At 33.4% G+C, this 15543-nt stretch overlaps 1 protein-coding gene across 1 annotated transcript in view; it reads right to left on the reverse strand.

Annotated features, from left to right (window-relative positions):
• Nucleotides 1-3966: 3966 nt before the first annotated feature.
• The window catches only part of LOC134699774 (protein dcd1B-like), a 36047-nt gene continuing 24470 nt past the window's right edge, over nt 3967-15543 (reverse strand). The window contains exons 7-13 of the mRNA XM_063561193.1: nt 12969-13063; nt 11683-11787; nt 10629-10723; nt 8715-8825; nt 7020-7134; nt 4996-5212; nt 3967-4033 (exon numbers count right to left, since the gene is read on the reverse strand). Coding sequence (XP_063417263.1) covers nt 3967-4033; nt 4996-5212; nt 7020-7134; nt 8715-8825; nt 10629-10723; nt 11683-11787; nt 12969-13063 — 805 coding nt within the window. The remainder of the gene's footprint in view (nt 4034-4995; nt 5213-7019; nt 7135-8714; nt 8826-10628; nt 10724-11682; nt 11788-12968; nt 13064-15543) is intronic.

The raw sequence follows: 15543 nt of genomic DNA on the forward strand, positions 1-15543 counted from the left end.
TGCTGTAACTTTTATAGTAGAACAACGATATTATATTATTTTGTCATGTACTTATCTTTAATGTCGCAGCCTGTTCGATTCAGTCTGATTTCAAAAGATCCCGTGTACTTGTTTTGCTTGCTGCTTTCAAAAAAATTTATCGTTTCTTTTGGCTGATAAGTATACATTGTACTAGTATTGCCTCAACAAATGTAAGTGCGCATGACAATTGATAAGGGTACATGTAAGAACATTACGGCAAATTCCGAATGTCTTTGAAAGGTTATAAAGTGAGTTTCCAAAATAGAGAACAAATCATATACGTCTCAATCAGATTTTAATTGCTATAGATGCCATTTTTATGATAACCACAACAGCATACCACATAAATGATAAAATCATCAGAAGTCTGTGGCACCATTTGCGTCTGTTTGTACGTATCCGTATACTTAATAACGAAAGTAAAACACCATTGTCTGGTCTAAAGAAAACACCGGCGAAGGTGGCAAATAGAAATGAAATAAAAAGCATCTGTCCACTTGTTTTGTCAACATTGTATATCAGCAAAGCAGTTTTTAGAACATACAGTATATACACTGGTCCCAAATTGGCGCGTACTTCTCTCAGGTTGCTCTTAAACGGCTGGCATCGGATGAACTGTGGAACAGCAGCAAATATTGCTATGGTGATAGTAAAAGTTGTCTTGTTAGTATTAAATACTGTAGATGGATCAACAATAGCAACAAAAAACGTCAGAAATGTCCAGATATTGCATGTTTTTAAAATTGTCCAGCTATACAAAATGATGATTAATCCGACCGCGAAAGCCGGCAGACGTAAGGAATATGATAATATACTTGTTAAATATCCTGCAAATACGAAACCTAGAACAGTCCACATCCATTTTAGCTGAAAAGACTTTCTATAAAATATCGTAGCACCCGCGGCAAAATATATTGAATGAAAATTGCTCAGAAAAATTAGTAAACTATTATTTAAAAGCATGTTTCAGTATAATGTTTATACTTAAATTAAATCATATTTCCACTTACGTTTATAAGTATTATTTTTTTCCAAATATAGCTCATATTATGATTTATTTAGTTCCCCCACACATAAGTAAATACAGGTATACCAAAATAATGTGGTCCATTAGACAACCGTGTCACAATTTATTCTCTATATCTTTTTGGATTTTAAAAGTACAATTTTATTTTATTCTCTATATTTTTGGGGATTTTAAAAGTAACAGGATATCGAAAGTTAGATTTAGATTAAAATTAAAAACTGCGTTAGTTCAAGATATGTTTACTTAATATTACGAACCCAGGTTAAAAACCGCGACATTCTATATACATGTAGGCCTGTCCCGACTCATGAGCCTGTAGTTCAGTTGTCTTGGGTTCATGTCGGTCATATTTGTTTTTTTCGTATTTTTTTTGGTTATAAATTAGGCCGTTTGGTTTCTCAATTAAAGTTTTCAAATGTTTTATATATCGGGTATTGTTATAGCCGACCATATGAGTTTTCCTCATTGTTGAAGGCCGTACGTTTTTTTTTTTAAATTGCTTATATCCATTTCATGGTTAAACTGTCTTTGTCTCATTGGCAATTTTTCTACATCTCCTTATTGTTCTATTGATTTTGTTTTACTTTAATAATGGACAGTACACATGAAAACAAAAGTTTAACAAGACTTTTGAGTAGCAATACAATTATAAACATAGATGACACGACAATGTCAGTTCTAATTGACATCAAAATGTTAAATTATAAACCAAGACGCCACGTGCTCTCTCCAATCTTCCTTTTATTCATTCATCATTAAGAAAATTACAGTTACTAAGATCTCAATTCTAGCAATTAATATGACCTTTTCTGTAGTTTAATCTAAGCAACGGAAATAAATGTCATGTTCTCAGCAAGAAGAACCGGGTCTTTTTAGTAATTAAACTTATCAAAGGAAACATCCATGTTTGTCTCGTCCTTTAGTAACAAATAAGGGGATTCTTTAGACATTTATGTTGTACTATTAGTTCCGACTTTAAGCGATGGAAATGAGTAGCAAGCTTTTCTCCGTCAACAGAAGAAAACATCGTGCTTAGTTCTTAGTACATGTAGCTTGCCGTCCATAGATAAAATTGACACCGACCATGGCAGGCCTGTGTAGCCAGTCAAGGACGTTATGCAAGCCGATCTTTTTCCCCAGCTGTAAGACAGGATTATGCTGATGTTTTGCTTTAATCAGTTCCCATTTTAAAATGCCAGAACCTGTTATATATTACTATTGGTATAAGTGTTTGCTCATTGTTGAAGGTCGTACAGTAATGCATACCTGTTTACACCATCGCCCTTTTGTCTCTTAAGTACTGTAACAGGTAGTGTATCTCATTTGCAATCATACCATACAATTTTATTCTTAAAGCAAAATTTTATGCATAACAAAAAGAAACCAAAATTTTAGCTGGATACTTTCGGGTGTAATACCTCCCTCTTAACCTGTCTTGAAAAAAACCCCGCAAGAATGTGTCTATCGTACACGGATGGGGAATAAAATATTTGCTAGATGATTCCAGATAATAATTAAAAAGTATATCTACACATCTACTTTTGCATAGGTACTATTTCTGTACTAAAAATCTGTAGTACTGGAAATCTACTTTTAATATTCAGTACTATTTTGTAATATTTAGGTACTTGTATTTTACAGTACTTAATTTGTACTTGAAACTTAGGCACTACAGATTTTTAGTTACTACTGTTACATTTTCAGCATTTTGAAAGTTTTTCTATTTCAAATCTCTTAAAATTATGATTTTCAAACATGGAATAGTGTATTAATTTTGTACCAAGATATTTAGTACAAATCAAGTACTGTACAATGCAAGTACCTAAATATTACAATAATTTTAAAGTACAGAAATAGTACTAAATATTAAAAGTAAATTTCCAGTACTACATATTTTTAGTATAGAAATAGTACCTATGCAAAAGTAGCTGTGTACACAATGTAACATAATACTGGTATTGAAAACTCAGACAACCTCACTCTGAGATAATGAGAAAATTTAGTTGGTCACTTGATCAAGGAGGTTATATATATAATAAAATTGAGAATGGAAATGAAGAATGTGTCAAAGAGACAACAACCCGACCAAATAAAAAAACAACAGCAGATGGTCACCAACAGGTCTTCAATGTAGCGAGAAATTCCCGCACCCGGAGTCGTCCTTCAGCAGGCCCCTAAACAAATATATACTAGTTCAGTGATAACGAACGCCAAACTAAGTTCCAAATTGTACACAAGAAACTAAAATTAAACGATAATACAAGACTAACAAAGGCCAGAGGCTCCTGACTTGGGTACATGTATAACCTCCTTGACTTGAGGTAGCACAATACAAAGATAATATACCTCCAATTCCCCAGTTTTAAAATTCTGTAACTTTCTTTATAATGCTTGATAAAGTGATATTTCTGGATTCCTAAATTGAAATTCGCTCCTTCATGGATACCCCCAGAGGGTTGATTTTTATATTTTATTTTCTAGAGCAATTAGTTGCAAAATGTTGTTTCAGATATCGGATAGAATGTATAGATCACATTTTACAACTAATCAAACATTATCTACTTTTATGTGGTTAGAATTCGAATGTTTGTACACTAATTACAGATTTATGAGAGAATGGAATACGATAGCGATAATTTGAGACACCCTTATGTAGCTCCTGATGTGTTGATTAAGATTTCGTTAATATTTCCTCTTTTACAAATCTATATGCAGAAAGTAACAGCATTTTACAGGTTGGAGATTGAAAGTAAAAAATCTTTATATTGTGCTTCCTTTTATAAGTACATACATTGAAATAGCGAACGATAATAACAAATAATGTGCATGGGGTTTATAATTTAATAAACAAACTACCCGAAGGCTTGAAAATGAATATGTACTCGTATTTCCTAGACATGATTGTGTTTTCAACGTGACTATGTAGAGTTTTCTTCTGGTGGTATGACGTTGAATAATTCTGTCATATTTAGTCTGACGAATGATCTACAACAAAGAAGAGAGACAACATGAAAATAAATAACACACTATTTTTTTAAATATCATTTTCAATAGTTTAAGGAAGATGTGGTGTGAGTGCCAATGAGACAACTCTCCATCCAAATAACAGTTTATAAAAGTAAACCATTATAGGTCAATGTACGGTCTTCAACATGGAGCCTTGGCTCACATCAAACAACAAGCTATAAAGGGCCCCGAAATTACTAGTGTAAAACCATTCAAACGGGAAAACCAACGGTCTAATCTATATATAAAAAAAAAGTTAGTCGGACTTGTTTTTGTTGCTCGATTCATACATTGTAATCTTGATATTAGGGACAGTAGTATAGTAAATGTATGGATGCCTATATAGTCGCGATTACACTGTAAATTGATAATGTACATGAGGTCCAAGATGGCGGCCGTTATCCAGAAACACGTGTCGAGCGCTGAAAATGTTTTGACAATTTTTTAGCTACCATACATGCTTTATCGATAAATCTGTTGATAGACTTGGAGTACAATCAGTCTAGTAGCCGCTACCTCATAATTATCATTGGCATTTTAAGACAATTTATTATGCGAACTTCTCGTTTTACCCTTTTTTGAATGTTGCTACGGTTGAACTTTCATAGTTCCTCGCATAATTATGTTTATTATTTTCCAATCAAAATAATCGTACCTAAAAGAGATTATTCCAGAAATACGCATTGCACTTGTGCTAAATAAAATGTCTGATATTACAGACTAGGGGAATAGCTCTGGTAGCATGGATGGGGACAATTATATTCGGACACATAAAAACACATCTGCTTCTATTTTCTACATTGCAATCAGATAAAAATGACGTCACAAACATAAATACAAAATACTGACAAAAGGGGAACAACTCTCTCTAACAAACAGAAACACAATCTGACCATACATACTGATATATAACACTGAGCCCTCATTTAAAATCATTTTACCTTTCATATGCATAAAGAGGTCCTGACTGATTGGTAGATTTAGCGTTGGCAATGTATGCGATGCTGTTTGTTAGATCGTAAATGGCAATATGTAAGTTTCCTGTCTGGGTAATAGACGTGACGTCACGTATTACATTTTCTACGGTGATGTTGCCGTAATGTTTGGTTAATTGTCTTGAAAGTGTCTGACTAAAAGCTGGACACAACCAATCCATGCCTATAATAAAGAGGCCCCTCATGGGGGTATCGAAGTTATCAAATAATCCAAAAAAAATTGCTAATATGTACTCATGCAACAACATAACCATTAAGTTTTCTTTCTCAGCAATATAATCAAAAATACAGTCCTTAATATTCGTTGTTAGTGGCGTTAAACTAGCTGTCAGATAACTGCGAGTACTCTCAAATCTGTTCATTGTGTCTTATGGTGTCGGGATGTACAAGTACCCGGCCACGTCCACTTGTATGTTTGTCCATCTGATGAGTTAAGCCATTTTCAACTGATTTTTATAGTTCGTTCTTATATTGTACTGTTATACCACTGTCCCAGGTAAGGGGAGGGTTGGGATTCCGCTAACATATTTAACCCCGCCACGTTATTTATGTATGTGTCTGTCCCAAGTCAGGAGCCTGTAATTCAGTGGTTGTTTTTCGTTCATTTTTTTTTATATACATAAGGCCGTTAGTTTTCTCGTTTGAATTGTTTTACATATCTTATCGGGGCCTTTTATATCTGACTTTGCGGTATGGGCTTAGCTCATTGTTGAAGGCCGTACGGTGACCTATAGTTGTTAATTTCTATGTCATTTTGGTCTCTTTTGGACATTTGTCTCATTGGCAATCATACCACATCTTCTTTTTTATACTAGCTAGATAATCAAATAATCAAATGGTCATGAAATATTTGGTCTGGTTATCAAATAACCAATCTAATTAAAATATTGATCTCTGATTACGTATGTAGTATAACGTAATAAAAGGAAGCTTTTAAAATCTCGAAGAACAAACACAGATCGAAGAATTATTATACGTTGAAATTATTGTCTAAGTATTTTTTTCACTCAAAGAAATTTGAGAAATGGTTCAGTCTATATAATTCCTCTCCCATACGAAATGGATAAAATAGTAATGAGTTTTTATATAATATTAAACTTAGTCTAACAAATTAATTCTTTTGATTCAAAGCAAAAGAAAAAAATCATTTAACCCACTATTAATAAATCTCATTTCAAAAGAGAAAAAAATGTATTTCTCTACAAAAGCTTTATGGATGGACTTAGGTAAACTTAAAAAATAGAGATTAAAATTGATATTTTTTAAGCCCAAAGATCTTTATACTAATGGATAAAATCAGCTAATTATATCAATTTTCAAGATATTTTAATTTTTTTCTTAAATGATGGGAACAGGCTGACTCATGACTTTTACTTTAAATTTGCACTGGTATAATTTTGGTATCAAATCGAAAGAAGAAAGCTAGAATCTAGTACTGATTTTTTTTGTAAATGACACTTTATGAGTAATCGAAGTCTTATATAAAATGAACATTGGGTGTTATAGGGTAACATAATGTTACCCTGAATCATGGGGAATACAAGAATGATTGTGTCCGTAGTAAACGGATGCCCCACTCGCACTATCATTTACAATGGACCGTGAAATTAGGGTAACACTCTAATTTGATATTAAGATTAGAAAGATCATACCATTGTTCAACGAACAGACGGACAAACGAACGGGACAACAAACGGACGAACAGACGGACGGACCGACAGACCAGAAAACAACGCCCCTCTACTATCGTAGGTGGGGCATATATCATAGGTGGGCATACAATCAAGGAGTCGGTTGTGTTATGGTATTAACCCAACAGCTGTAAATAACGTTTTTCCTTGTTCAGTAACATGCCAACAAAGAACCTTCATATAATATCTGAATCCTTTTGGCCTGAGGGAATTGAAACCTTGGTTCATTGTTAATGTAACGCTTCAGTGTTTTTGATAATTATATTTCTTATGACTTACCCCAATATACCACGTCTTTTATTTGTGGATGCCAGGACGCCGTTGGTTTCATATTTACGTCATCCATAAAATTTGCTACTGACGCTGAGTATTGAATTCCTCGAAATTCACCCATCTGTGTAAAACAAATTTAACAAGTAATCCTGTGTTAGGATGCTAACACAAAAGTCACCAAAACGGACCCCGAATTATTGTTCTACGGTATCCATGATGCCACATAACCTGTGTGTAAAGTTTCATTTACATTTGAGATTAAAGGATTATGATTTTTTTCACATTTTTGCCGTTTCCATGGTTACAGCGGTCATTTTGGAAATTTTAAAGTCAAAAGTTATGTCTACATATAGTAGGCAACATCTGTTTTAAGTTTCATCAATTTTGAAGCATTTTGAAATTTTTGGCCTTTTTTGCTGTTTCCATGGCAACGGTGGCCATTTTGAAAATTCCAAACTCAAAAGTTCAGTCTACATAAGTTAGGCAACATTTGTTGTAAGTTTTAATAATTTTGAAGCATTTCTAAGTTTTTCATATATTATTTAAACTTCAACTTAAACTTTTATTAACACTCTAGACAGTTTACACTGTCACAAGAGGCAGACAAATATAATACAAGTAGTTATAGTTTACAATGGTGAACAAGATAGAAAGAAATATACATACATACACATGTACATTTTTTTTGTACATGTAGTTCATCATACCTAATTCTCTGTACATAAGTATACACATACATAACACATGATAATCATTCAAATCTAAAATAATGGGATATGAGATCGCCAGTCGATTACATGTAAGTGATAATATATTAGAATCATAGATATTTCATAAGTTTTTTTTTTATAAAAATAGACAAAAGGGATAAATAAACCTTGGTTCAGTATGAAAGTATATAAGACTCACAATTTTTTTTTATTTATCTTGTCATTACGAGATAAATAAGGTTGCATTTTTTTTTATAATTACCTCGTAATTACGAGATAAACAATTTTTTGAATGACCCTAACAGGCTTTCGTAGCTCAGGAATATACATGTAACTCTTTAAATCTGTTATGCTTTCGTAAAAGCATTTTTTCGTTAATATGTTTTAAGCGTTTACATTGTACCTGAAACGGATTAGAAATAATGTATGTAACCTAGAAGCTTAGAATATATTTATGAAAATGGTTGACACAAACGTACTGATGATTTTTTAAAAGAGTAAATTCCCTTAACAAAGGTATACCTCTTTAATTGGATGTACAAGTTATTCGGTATCACTTAGGCCAAAGCAAATATTTTTGTGTTTCCCAATCCCTAATGTCATTAGAAAGAGCAGGTAACTTTAGATAGATAAATAGATAAAGTATTTTTTGTTCAAAATATTTGACATTATGTATAGCCAAATGTTTTCGACTTCTGCAGTGCTTTATAAACAAAAATATCTATAAAATACGTTCGTTTAGGCTTGTAAATTAAGTAGCTATGGTGAGGTATGAAAAATTTTGTTTTATCTTGAGAAATACAGAAATGGTCTAAGGGAACGATTTTTCATAATAATTTGATTGATAGCATCGAAAAAGTAAAAGAAATCCTTGAATTTAAATGATTGCTCCCTAAAAAAACCAGTTTAGACAATAACGATCAATAACGTAGCGATGCAATAAACGTGTTCAAGGGATATTTTGGTGTATGGTACCGCAAATGTCACTTACCTTTCCGTCGCCGACCCCGAGTATTAAATCACAAGTTCTTGGAGAATTGGCAATTCTGTTGATGGAATCATCTATCGTGTTGTCAAATTGCAGAATATCACGTAAAAGATACTGATAAAATACACGAAGCATTAGTCTAACCTTTCGTAATACTATATATTACGTCAACATAAAGCTAATTAATAAACTATACTATAGTTATAATCCGTATTTTATATTGTCTTCTGTTCGAGAAAATGGAACCGTGGCTGGTATCTTTGGCTAGCGAACATTATATGGGGCATATTCGATGTTCTGTATCTCATTCTAGCCACAAAAAAAACAAAACCTGACCAAATCCGAACCAACCGATCAGAACCGATAATTGTGTCAGAGTGATAATTTAAATATAGCGTGAATATCAAATGAAACCAATAACGTCGCGAAACAATTACATATATACAAAGATGTGGTATGATTGCCAATGGGAAAACTGTCCACAAGAGACCAAAATGACACATACATTAACAACTGTAGGTCACTATACGGCCTTCAACAATGAGCAAAGCCTATACCGCATAGTCAACTATACATGTATTTTAACACATCCAATAAGGAAATATATTTTTAACTCGTCAAAATGTACCAAAAAAAATGTTTGTGTTTGAAAGACATAGACAATGTTCTTTCTCCTACATTTATGCTTAACACAACTCCAAGTTTAAACTCAAAATGCCTTGCAATATGTTTGGTCATGTTATAAAATTGATAATGGAAATGGAGAATGTGTCAAAGAGACAACATCCAGACCAAAGAGCGGAAAATAATCGAGGGCAACCAATGGGTCTCCAATTAATACAGCAAGAAAATCCCGCACCCAGAGGCGTTGACCATGTTAGAGTCAATAAAACGTACCGTAAAACGGAACTCCAGAATCTCGATTATTATTCAAATGTATCATCGGGAAATTAAAACCTATGTCATTAGGAATTGTGTAGAGTTGTTTGATTGACAAGCATACCACATCATTTTTGTCGAGCCTGCAACTTTTGTTGCGAAAAGCTCGACATAGGAATAGTGATCCGGCGGCGGCGGTGGCGTTAGCTAACTCTTAAAAGCTATATATTATAGAAGGTGGAAGACCTGAATGCTTCATACTTTGTATATAGATGTCTCAGTCACATGTCCAATGTCCTTGACCTCATTTTCATGGTTCAGTGACTTCTTGAAAAAAAGTTAAGATGTTTTGTAATGTTAAATTTTCTTTTATTATAAGTAATAGGATAACTATATTTGGTATGTGCGTACCTTACAAGGTCCTCATGCCTTTCAGACAGTTTTCACTTGACCTCGACCTCATTTCATGGATCAGTGAACAAGGTTAAATTTTGGTGGTCAAGTCCATATCTCAGATACTATAAGCAATAGTTCTAGTATTTTCGGTGTATGGAAGGACTGTAAGGTTTACATGTCCAACTAGCAGGTGTCATCTGACCTTGACCTCATTTTCATGGTTCAGTTGTGATGGTTAAGTTTTTGTGTTTTGGTTTGTTTTTCTTATACTATATGCAATAGGTCTACTATATTTGGTGTATGGAATGATTGTAAGGTGTACATGTATAGCTGAAAGATTTCATCTGACTTGACCTCATTTTAATGGTTCATTGATCAATGTTTAGTTTTCTTGGTTAATGTTGAGTTTATGTGACAGTTGTGATAAAGCTTTATATTTAGGACTAACAACATTATATCAATGATTATTAAAGAAGGCAAGACACTTCAGCGTGTGCACTCTTGTTTTATATAGACAATGCTCTTGATCCTACATTTATGCTTAACATTACCCCTCCTTTTAAACTCAAATTTACTTGCATGTCTCATAACGGAGGCAATATGTTTGGTCATATTGACCATATCATAGTCAATAAAACTTACAGTAAAAGGGACTCCGAATCTCGATTCCTTTCCGAATGTGTCATCAGGAAAGGTTACACCTATTTCTGATATTGCCATATTTTTGGAGCTCATTCCTATTTGATTGGAATTATAATAATTTAAAATAAAATGTCATACGTGTAAATGCGAGAACATTTTCTACAAACATCGTTACATGTTAAAAGTAGTACTACGTAGTACACACAATGTAGATCAAGTTGTAGTATTGTACGATTCTATGTTATGCAGTTATTATCTACTACATGTACCAAAATCCTTGGTAATAATGTTTTTGAATACTTCAAACATATACACATGTATTATTCTAACTTTATATTAAATATGATCATCTTATAGTTCAAAACGAAATTTCATTCAACAAAATAGGATGAATCATGGATGAATCATGATGTACTGTATCATCATATTTTTATATTGTCATCTGAACAAAGAAAATGATAGTGCGAGTGGAGAAGCCGCGTACTATGATATATTTAGTCAGATGTAGTGTGAGTGCCAATGAGACAACTCTCCATCCAAATAACAATTTAAAAAAGTAAACCATTATAGGTCAATGTACGGCCTTCGACACGGAGCCTTGGCTCACACCGAACAACAAGCTATGAACATATTTTTGTTTTTCATCAATTGGTTGGTCAGCAAAACTACCTGAAAGCTTATGGTTTTTCATTAAATTAAAAATGTGTAAGAACTCTCACAGGCAATGCTAACCGTATATACAGCCTTCTATTCTTTGTATGCTATTTTCGGAAAAGCTGTTCCTATCGTTAAGAACCACGCATCTCTATCTTCCTAAGGGAGCTTGCATACGGGTTTTCAGGGGGAGGGGGAGGGGGTGATTATGAAGAAAAATTATGTCCTGCATTTTGTTTTCTAGTCACCACCCCTTTTCTCGCTTAAAATCACAAATAGTAGGTCATTTACGACTTCCAAATATCTAGGTTTAATTCTTAATTTGTTTTAAGTTACTTCGGTCGCACGAAATTTATGAAGTTTGATTTTCTCTTTATAAGGTTTCAGACGCATCGTTTACCTGTTATGGATCCTATCCAGCCTGTCCATCCAAAATTAGCAAAAGCATGTCCGTTACCTTCAATTGGGTGGTACACGGTTACTTGTGGGAAATCTTTAAATGGACCTTAAAGATTAAAAAAAAAACAAAAAAAAACATCATTTCAGTTTAAAAATTACTTTATAATATTTTACTGTACATGTATTCCGTTCATTCTTCGTTTTTTAAAACTAAACCTTTTCTTGCATATTATTGAACTACTATTCATTTTCATCAGTTGCTACATAGCTGATTTTTTAGGGGCAGAATATAAAAAAATTTCATCCTGTAATGTGCTATAAATTTTCTTCTATCGAAAGGTAAAAACTATTCAGTCGATCGATGGTTGTTTTTTATGATTCCTAGGCGTCCAGTGGCAACTACTTCATTGTTATCGGGACGATCTAAATTTTGTATTTTACATTTTTGCTTGATTTCCATATGTTGAAGACATACTTTTTCGATCAGTTTAATTGAGGTCTTGAGCTGGCATGTGTTTGTCAGTAATAATTGCTAGCATTCCTTTGTTAACTTATGAAGCATTGTGTTTAGTTTCTTATGTTACATATTCTGAAATCGGACTCGGACTTCTTTTAATCTGCGTTTTACTGTGCGTTTGGCTGTGTTTCTAGATTCTACATTGGGTAAATTATAGACGAGGTTTGAGATATCACAAAACACGTTTAACCCCGCGCATTGATGCGCCTGTCCCAAATCAGCAGTCTCTGTCCTTGGAAAGTATTCATTTTTTTGTATGTTTTTAAATTTTATAAAAAGAAGATGTGGTATGATTGCCAATGAGACAACTATCCACAAAAGACCAAAATTACACAGACATTAACAACTATAGGTCATCGTACGGCCTTCAACAATGAGCAAAGGCCGGCCTTCAACAGTGAGCAAAGCCCATACCGCATAGTCAGCTATAAAAGGCCCCGATAAGACAATATAAAACAATTTTAACGAGAAAACTAACGGGCTTATTTATGTAAAAAAAAAGGAACGAAGAACAAATATGTAAAACATAAGTTTAGTTCATTTGTTTGTTTTGGAACTTAGTTTGACGTCCCTTTTCACCGAACTAGTGCACATAGTTATTTAGGGCCCAGCTGACCTCCCTCCTGGTGCTAGATTTCTAACTGGTGGCTTTCAGCTGTTATCTAATCTTTTGTCGGGATTGTTGTCTCTTTGACGTATTTTCCATTTTCATTCTCAATTTTTACATGACTGACTCTTATTAAGCTAGCATTGTGATAAATTTTGCTTACCGTCAACGCTCCAATCTAATGCTCTTAGTTGTAACAGTGAACCTTCTACTGGAACACTTTTACCCCATGCTCCAAACATTGAGCAGTCACCTTTGCTAGGAATTGAAATTATATAACACAATGCAAATAAATGCACACTATTACTTATATATGACAATGTAAACATTGGAGAAATTATATATTTTCTAAACATTTGTTCAAATATGATCGTTTACCAACTATTAAGAAAGTACAATCAAGACGTCATGAATGCATAGTGTACAAAACCAGATTATTTTTGAAAAAGAGTTAATAAAAGTAGATCTGGACCAATTATAAATAAGAGAGCAACCAAATGATCTATATAGAAGAACATATAAAACATAGGAAACTTAAAAGGTCAGCTTTCCATTCGTCAATTGACTATTTAACGATTGGTATATTGATTTTAATTCTTTTTTTGTGTCCAATTGTAAACCTTTTTCAGATTAATATATAAATTAAATTCCCACAGTTCTGTGTGTCTAATTTCTACGGAAGCCCATAGGGGACCTACAAAAAAATAAAATTATTTCGTTATCTCAATATATATATCGTTATTTCGATATAATTAAATCGTTATTTCGATATAATTAAATCGTTATCTCGATATATTTATATCGTTATCTCGATAATTATTTATTTCGTTATCTCGATATAATTATATCGTTATCTCGATATTTAAATCGTTATATCGATATATTTATTTCGTTATCTCGATATAATTTCATCGTTATCTCGATATATTTATTTCGTTATCTCGTTATCTCGATATTTAAATTGTTATATCGATATATTTATTTCGTTATCTCGATATAATAACATATAATTGCAATTTTTGTCTCGCCTGCAACCAAAGTCGCAGTATGCGAGACATAGGTATTACTATCAGGTGGCGTAAACTATTTGTTTAAAGCATTATATGTCAGAAGCCAGAAGACCTGTATGCTTCATTTCTTATATGCATATACCTTATGTTACGAAGTTTCCGTCTGTCATATGTCCTTTGTCCCTGACCTCATTTTCATGGTTCAGCGACTGCTTAAAAAAGGGGAGGGTTGGGATCCCGCTAACATGTTTAACCCCGCCACATTCTGTATGTATGTGCCTGTCCCAAGTCAGGGGCCTGTAATTCAGTGGCTGCCGTTTGTTGCTGTGTTACATATTTGGTTTTTTTTAGTTTGAATTGTTTTACATTTGTGATGTAGGGGCCTTTTATTGCTGACTATGCGGTATGGGGTTTGTTCATTGTTGAAGGCCTTTCGGTGACCTATAGCTGTTAATTTCTGAGTCATTTGTTCTGTTGTGGCGAGTTGTCTCAGTGACAATCATACCACATCTTCTTTTTTATATTTATATGTTGGTTTGAGTTTTGTTGCACCTAATATGAAGAATCACATGAGCCTCAGCCAATTCCATTATCATGCATCCGTCTTCCGTCCTTTAACCGTTAAGTTTAAAAATCTACTTTGGAACAACTATTGGTATTCTGGCATAAAGTGTTACCCTTGTCCGTCCGCCCGTCCGTACGTACGTCCACCAGGGGACTTTGAACATTCTATTTGGTCGATTTTTTCAAGAGTTTTCTATATATAACTACTGAATTGATTTGATTGAATCTAATTATAAGTAAATATGTTCTTACCAAAGTCCTTAACAAGTGTTGTTTCTTTTTGAGCCGATCCGAAATTCAAACTGTCTGGCCACTAGCGGAGGTCAAAATTTGCATTGAATCCCTATAGAAAACCACATTTGCATCTCCCTTTTTGAGAATCACTAATCAGAATCGAACAATTATTACTGAAAAATTATTACATCAGGGTTTTCGATATCACAAACTAGTCAAAACATTTACTAAAATTTATCATCGGTATAAAGACATCATTGGTAAATATAGCTCAACATGCAGACTTCTTATACGTTCTGGTATTTCACATCCAATTTTTTTATGAAAATATTCTTTATAAAGCACAAAGGTGTCATTATTCACCTCAGAAACTTACAAAACCTTTGAATAGACTTATTAAGAAGGGATATAATTACGGTACTGTTGTCAAGTCATTAAAGATTGCATATTTTGGCGTTAATATTGAGTCACTGATAAGGTCTTTGCGTCGGAACTAAACACATTTATTCTAAAAACAGTTGTTGGTATGACACGGGTTATGTTCTTCTCATATATTTTATAATGGTTTGATACTAAACCCCTAACGGGAAGGATTGTGCCTGATGTTCATATGATAAAATTATAGTCTTTCAGTCAGTTTAATTGAAGTGTGGAGCTGGCATGTCAGTTAACTGCTAGTAGTCTGTTGTTATTTATGTATAATTGTCATTTTGTTTATTTTCTTTGGTTACACCTTCTGACATCAGACTCGGACTTCTCTTGAACTGAATTTTAATGTGCGTATTGTTATGCGTTTACTTTTTTACATTGGTTAGAGGTATAGGGGGAGGGTTGAGATCTCACAAACATGTTTAACCCCGCCGCATTTTTGCGTCTGTCCCAAGTCAGGAGCCTCTGGCCTCTGTTAGTCTTGTATTATTTTAATTTTAC

This window comes from Mytilus trossulus, unplaced genomic scaffold (assembly GCF_036588685.1).
Source record: "Mytilus trossulus isolate FHL-02 unplaced genomic scaffold, PNRI_Mtr1.1.1.hap1 h1tg000085l___fragment_1__unscaffolded, whole genome shotgun sequence".
Lineage (NCBI taxonomy): Eukaryota > Metazoa > Mollusca > Bivalvia > Mytilida > Mytilidae > Mytilus > Mytilus trossulus.